Raw genomic sequence first — 8,075 nt, forward strand, 5'->3', positions numbered from 1 at the left:
TAGGGAATGAAAATAATCTAAGCACCAGGTATTTAGGTTAATTTTCTTACAATTAGTATCTAATAACTTCACACGAGGACTGAATACACTATAGATAATCAACTCTCATAATTAGTGACCTGAAAAGACTTCTCTCCTTTTTGTCTCTGGCATTATAAGGTAAACCAATGGTACCCCTCGTCATATAAATCATTGTCAATTTTCATTTCTTAATCTCGAGTCTGCTTTCGTAAGTCCTTCTTTCTAATTATATATTAGTTTTTATTACACTGATATAAATTTTCGAAGATATTAATTTCGATCCAAGAATTACCATAGTAATAGCTAATTTCGAAAAACAGAATAGTTTAAATAATTGTATCGACAGTACGTACATATTCGATTGTTTTATTACGTGAGTCATAGGTACCCGAGTAAACAGGAAATTCTTCTGTATATAAAAATAGAATACATATAATTGAAAGAATCTTTCATATCCTGAATACATAACTGAAAGCGAATCTCATCTACTTCCTCATTCTATGGAATTTTTAATTCCATTCTTAATAATCCTGATTGAGTCATATCCAACAATTAGAGGTAAGAACAACCTTGGGAAGATATAAATTTGGGATTAAATTTAATTCATTAAGAAAAACAAGATATAATTGCAAGATTTTTACAATTTTTAACAGACATGTTTATGATAACGAGATGCATTGTGTAGAATAGAAATGAAAATAGTAGAAAATGATTAAATATATTCTTTTCTCAATAAAAATGTAGCCAATTTTGCTTAATTTTTTAAATAATGAAGCCTTGAAAGTGTAACTTTTGGCCTCCTATAAACTATTACATAATAATTCGTTTCCATGAGATGCTTAGACACTCTACGGGTATTTAAGGTGCAGCTAGTGTAAAGCGGGTTGCTCGATCATAGGCGCCTAACTTTTCCATCTTAAAATATTCGTTTTTCAAAAATGAAACAAAATAGGATACATGTTTATTGGACAAGATATGTTCCATTAGTCATCCTTTACGACTCCTTATAGTCAACGTGTAATTTTGAAACATTTCATATACCTCCATCCTATTCTACTCATCACGACTAATTATTTCAGTCACTCAAATCATCCGCAACATACTTAGTATCTCTTCTAACCTAACCTTCTTTCCATGCGTCCAATGAATAACACGGAATTAATCGTTACTGACTTATTCATGAATGAAAGTTTTATCTTTCATTCCACATCAAGTTGAAATTGTGCCCAATTCTAATACTATTACATTGTTCGGTAAACAATACTCGAAAGTGTCCGTGACTTGCATGCTACGCAAGTCCTAAAAATTTGTTTCCTCGTTAGAGGATCAATAGCAACATGTTTCTTTAACGAGAATTCACCGTAGACTAGCGGAACAGTCTAATTCCTTCTTTCCCTTTTTCCCTTCCTTCTTTTCCTTTCCCGCAATCGCGTTTAATCTTGCAATGATTTTCGCGACGTGATGACGCAACGTCAGAGGCTTTCTCACGACAGAAACGGGAGGAAAATGCTGGCTCATGACTCTAATTTCTCGCCTACGCAACGCGAGCTGCTTAATCGTCTCGCGCTTTCGAACGACGCATCTCTTCTACGCCTGGGAATCCATCTGATACCTTTTGATCTAACATTTGTCGGTTTTTTATTGTAATACTGCCCCTGTCATTAGAAGAAATTGGTAATTTCACGAATCCAGAATTAAGTCGACAGACAAAATTTTGGAATTTTATCTTATATATATGAAATATGATATATTAATAGTATCTTAAGTCGAAGTTATCTTATATATAGAATGTGATATATTAGTAATTCCTTAGGTCCAGTTTTCAAAATCGAATTTTAGGAAAAAGCATGGCAACTCGACGATGATGGTAATATGGTAATATACCGATCAGTATTATTTTAAATAAATTTCGAGATATTACTGTGTGTTTGATAATAAAATTCACGTTTGCTTCTCTTATTATGGCAATATCGCAGTTATTAGAAACAAGATGTAGGAGGTTAGAATTTATGATACTGATGGTTCTAAGTTGCAATAGAAAATTGGAAGTAAATAATTTGCTAGATTCTGTTTTAATAATTATCCTTAGATTACTATGATAATTATTAAAGTATTATGACTAAATATTGTTTGATCTTTGAAATAGTTCCTTTAGTGTCATTATTAAATATTCTTCCATCTCTGAAGTAACATTAGTAAGTAACGAATGCCACTAGTACCCTCGAAGAAGTGTTTAAAGTGTGACTAAGAAATATTACCATATCCCTGAATTCTAATCTAGGATCTCTAAATATTCTTTGACTTTTGAATTGCTGCCTAAGGTACTAGATATAATTACCCTTATACTTAGACCCTCAGTGTAGTCTCTAATGTATGTCTAACAGATATCACTAGATCTCTTAAGTAATCCCCTAGGTGTGGCTCATAAATAATCCTCGGTGTCTGAAGTAATTAACAAGACCTTAATTTCCAGTTATCCCTCGCCCTGGTGGTGAGCATAGGGATCGTGCAATGCGATCCACCGTTGAACACCCAATATGGCGTTCCAGGGAATTATGCTGGCAGTAATACCAACCATGGAACGCAAAATGGAAATAATTTTGGTAACCATCATTACGACAATGGAAACGACAATGATTACGTCGATCAGGTAGGTTCAAGTGATCTAAATTAAATCAATTTACAACGTTGTAACTGTACTAACATCATTTAATAACTCAGATCATTTATCTAACTTCGTGAAAATCGCAGGATGCAGGTTATGTGTAATTTATTTACTGCTTGCCATTTAAGATCTCTTCTTTTGTGCATCTAACGATCATGATTGCTTAAACTTAATTACCTCTTCTTGGACCGTTTGAGAGCTATGAACAATTCCCTGTTGCGATAGGAACTAAATTACGTTTTCTTCGACGATTGATGCTGTACTAGGGAAATTTATCTTGATGTTAGCAAAGCTGGAGCATTGTAAGAAATTACTAAACGATCTTACTTTACTTTAGTTCACTTTTTAATCTGCTTAATATAATATAATAGACGAGTTATGGTATAATAGGAGGGAAGAGAATATTTTTGATGGACTATTTGATATCGATTAATTGATGTTATAGGTTAGGAAAGGTACAAATTATTTTAAATAAATTAGGTTAACAAAGTATATTGCCTATTGGTACGTTTGTCCTGGATTTTTAGCATTGTGTTTTACACCAAAGCCGAGGGTTACAGAGGATGAATAGATCTGGGTTAATGCTGATTTTACAAGTAACATTGAACTTTGTCAAGCATGGCATACCAGATCCAGTTGCGTAAATCTAGAATGAATCAATCGAGTATCGACTTTCGTCTATCCTTTTAGTTAGATAATGTCTGTCTTTCTTTATCTTCGTTATATTTTGAAAATAAAAGCAATTGAAAATAGTTGAGATTATACTTAATATTAGCAGAGATGATTTATTAAAATAATTTATAAAACGTATTAAAGTTAACCAATTTTAATAAATTACTTCTGAGATTTATAAAAGAATTTATCAAAGCAACTTCGTAATTTATTAAAATTGCCTTCGAAATTTTTCCAAATCACTTTTACAATTCGTAGAAGTGATTTATTAAATGTACTCGTAAAATTTATAAAAATAATTTGTAAAACTTATCTTAAAAATTTCTGCAAATTATTTCCAAATTTTTAACGAATGACTTCAAAAATTTGTAGAAATAGTTTTTTAAAATCACTTTTGAAACTGCTTCTGAAATTTCCCGAGCCAGATATTGAACTCTAATGAAATTTGTATCTCCAGAGTATCACTTCTCTGTGGGAAAAAATCGAAGATCTCAAACACCTTAGTGATCGTTTAGCCTAAGTGGAGCAAGTGAAGATTTATCGTTTAAAATAGATCCCAGGCCACGAATTAACCACTCGTTTCGTGCTATTATTAAGCGAATTTATGTACTTCATAAGCACTCCAACTTTATTGCAACAGAGAACAATAACCACTCCTTAACCGCTGCAATACCGATGAAATTACATTAACACAATGTTGCAAGGCCAATAAAATAATTTAAAGAACTTCGTTTCCTTCGGAATATTCCGAACTCGTATTCTCGTATAAATTCATTTCACCATGCAAAATTCTTCGTTTGATGATTTACAAGAGTATATCTGATGGTGACTATGGTTTACCATAAACGTCTTCAACGTTATAACGTGAGATTAATGGTTCAGCATAGGGGGAGGGGGAAGAGATGATGTATGGTCAGGATAGAGGGACAGACTATGTATTCTAGTCAACTATAAGATGAAGAACACGTGGCTGTTGGAATCGTTGCCTTACGCACTCTATAGATAAACGAGTTTGAAATCAGAAATACCGGTTGGCATAACTTTCTGCAGGCAATACACGCGGCATAATACTTTTACTCATTAACTCGAATACTTCGTGTACCGCGGCAAAGTATAATTTTGTCATTTATATCGACATTTCTTTATTTAAGGAATTCCTGAAAATTTTAATTTAAAAAATTTCGATTTGTTATTTCTAACTTAATACTAATTATACGTATTATATCTATACTTATTTTATTTATTACTAAGTTACTAAGTATTATATCTATCGTCACTTTTCGACTTGCACTTAGACTTACTGATAACCTGTTTATTTCGTGAGAAAATGGAGAAAATATTTTAAACAAAATTTGTTTTCACGTTTAATATGTGATTTGATTTTATTAATTAATTGTTACAATTCTTTGTTATTTCGCTTTTTATTAAAATACGAAAGCCATGTTGAATTTTTCAATCTTAATGTGTAATCGTAGATTTGTCCGTAATTAATAACTGATTTTCATTACCGATTTTTGAGCACACGTATGTTCATAGCTTTTTTACTCAGCATTAATTAATCATTACAAAAAAATTAATTATGTAATTATTAATTATTACATTTTACATCCACCTTAATACCAAATAATTTTTGTTTGCAATATTTTTTTCATAACAAATGTAAAAGTGCAAGTAATTTCAGGTGTCATAGTTAAGGCACACCCTGTATATATCTTAATTTATTTTCATCCTATCTATGCATATTGTATTTATGTCACGTATATATTATCATGTATTCTATACTTATGTATACCGTACATAGTATACTTCGAAGTCGATGATTCTAGTGTTAAATCTATTTATTTTCATCCTATTTATGTATATTACATTTATGTTATGGGTATATTATCATATATTCTATATTTACGTATACTGTACACGGTATACCTCGAACTCGATGATTCTAGTGTTAGAAAAGTATTTCACAAACGTACATCGAACAAGGTATCCTTCACGTGAAATTTTTCACAGAGAAGAAACCGGAAGTGCTGCCCGTGACACAGTTCCGTGCTCCGGAAACCGCGTGTGGGCACCGGAATCTCAGTTCAGATATAAAATATTACACATTCATCCTACACGGTGATGTAAACGCGGTCTGATGTAACAATATTAATAGAGTGAATCGCGACCGCAGGCATCATCCGCAGCAAATCGTTATTGCCGATTAGCTAATCGTCTTGAGAATCTAAACGGTCCGGTTATGTGCATTTGTGCGGTTCTAGCCTGAGGGCCGATCTGGCCTGGCGCGAGACAGATTAAATCGTGAGTTTTCTTCCTTTTCTTATTCTTCTTTAGCCATCGTCGTACAGTCTGCTCTACTTCTACCAGGAAGAAAGTTGAGCCTAGTAATTTCAGCATTTATACAATTTTCTGTCTTTTATAAGTCCAGAATAGAAATAACTCGATGGTTGGCAATTGAAAGATCACGAATTCATTCTGGTTTATTGAATAATTATTTAATGCATATATAATGACCAATTATTGGATAATTATTTACTCACAGATAATAGAAATGAATAATTATTTGATAAATATTTAATATTCAATAATTAATCGCTATTTAATAATTATTAATAATTATATGATAATTTAGTGAGAAATTTAATAAATTGAAATTTTTTGAATAATGTGAATAACAAAATGGCGGATGAACTGTGAGAAGTATTAGAAAAATAGTATTAAGATTATAATAATGGCAGAATAAATATTTGAATAATAATAATATTCCAAAATAGCGTTGAAACGATAATCTGATCGACTGGATTGATTCTGAAATTATGTACTATATTATATATAATATATAGTACATTATATAATTATATACTAAAATGACAAAAGAAATCTAGAAGGGTATTAGAAATTGACAAATCATAGTAAGCTGCCGAACGAGTTAAAGTATAACACTTTCTAATGTCCTTCTCACATGGTACACTCAATTAAGGGAGTTTGTTCTTCCGCAAATTAGGTGGTAGTAATGGTAAATGTTATTGAAGACACTGTACTCGCGAGTAAAATACTTATTTCCCATAAATTTTCACTGAAATTATTTTCAGATAATTTTTTGACATTCTTTTGCAAATATAGAAAAGATTCTGTGCAAATAGGGAATCATGTTTCTTTGTGTTATTTACCAAGCAATACAGTAAACCGTACAAACGGTTTTAATGGCATCTCCGTGTCATCAAGCTGCACAATAGCCCACTAATGAAATCATCGAACTGGGTTAAGAAAACATTCAAAGCGACGATCTGAGAAGTCACTTTGATAGAAAGTCCAACAACAGGATCCCCGATCAGCACCTAATATGCAAATGATGCTCATGCGTGCGCGTGGTACAATGAAAATTATAGAGTACATCCCGGCTATTGTTTATCCATTGTTGTAATCGCTAAGTTAGACATTAATTAAAAGTAGTTCTGGAAATAAATTGCTAAACACAATTGTATTCCTTTGTTTAAACAAAGAGAAAGGTGTTTCTATTATAGTAAGTATATAAAAAGTGTTATAAATTATAAATAATATATAAATTACCTATAAGAGATACAAAGTTTAGAATATTACAACTCGTTTTAGTTAAATAAAATCCTTATCAATTTTTATCATCTACTCGATCGACCAGCACTCTATATAGAATACACTTTACATAGTATTATTATTACCACGAATATTACGTAAAATACTACATAGAAAAATATAAACTCTGTTTCAGCCGATGTCCTATGAATTCGGGTATGCTGTGAAGGACCAAGCAACCGGAAATGACTTTGGCAGGCGCGAGAGCAGCGACGGCGAGACCGTAAGGGGAGAGTACAGGGTCCAGTTACCAGATGGCAGGACGCAGATAGTAACCTACACAGCTGACTGGAGGACAGGATTCCACGCAGATGTTAGATACGAGGGTACACCGACTTATCCTGATCAGTACAACACTCAGAACAATGGATACAATAATAACAACCAGGGTGCTGGCCAAGGCTTTGGTTTTCATGGTAATAATAATGCTGGAGGATACAATACAGGCAATTCAGGTAGTTTATGACTCCAAGTATACTCCTATTAATAATTATAGCTTCATTTATCTGGTCTATTCAATATTTCAAAATGTTACACACTTTATTTGCTTATTTGAAAATACAACATTATTCCTTAGAGGTAGTACATCTGAGTTCAAGAACTTTAGTCTTTGGCTAATTTAATAGAGTCGATTTCTGGCTTATAAAAGTAAATGATAGACATGGGACAGGTGTTCGATTATGATCCGCTTTTATGAGAAGCTGGTGATCGGAGGACTAATTAGGTGTAATTATTTGTTTGACGAAGGAAATAACGGAGGGTACAACTACCAGCCACCCAGTGGTAGCAATTATCCATACCAGTTCAGTTCCAACGCATTGGATAACAGTTATAATAACTTCGGGGCTCGCAATAACTATAATACGCGGATTCCATCGACGACATATGGATCAGCCTTTAAGTGACTTTAGTACAATTCCTGTTATTAGCGTGGGATAAGATGCGACCTGTAAGATTAGTTCTTTTATAATAAAAATTATTTTTCCTTTTTATAGTGTTCCAATATCATCCTTCATTGTTCCTCTAACAAAGAAAAAAGAGTCCTACAAAATATTGAAATATAAAAATAATTAACAAGAAATATGTAGTAAGTACCAGAATATAG

The 8,075-nt window shown here is 32.4% G+C and overlaps 1 protein-coding gene across 1 annotated transcript in view; it reads left to right on the forward strand.

The window, feature by feature from the left end:
* Positions 1-7,875, forward strand: part of LOC108553699 (pro-resilin) — a 9,735-nt gene extending 1,860 nt beyond the window's left edge. The window contains exons 2-4 of the mRNA XM_017908710.1: positions 2,495-2,671; positions 7,107-7,425; positions 7,718-7,875. Of these exons, the coding sequence (XP_017764199.1) occupies positions 2,495-2,671; positions 7,107-7,425; positions 7,718-7,875 (654 nt within the window). The remainder of the gene's footprint in view (positions 1-2,494; positions 2,672-7,106; positions 7,426-7,717) is intronic.
* The last annotated feature ends 200 nt before the right edge of the window (positions 7,876-8,075 follow it).

This window comes from Eufriesea mexicana, unplaced genomic scaffold (assembly GCF_001483705.2).
Source record: "Eufriesea mexicana isolate 0111107269 unplaced genomic scaffold, ASM148370v2 scaffold12515, whole genome shotgun sequence".
Classification (NCBI taxonomy): domain Eukaryota; kingdom Metazoa; phylum Arthropoda; class Insecta; order Hymenoptera; family Apidae; genus Eufriesea; species Eufriesea mexicana.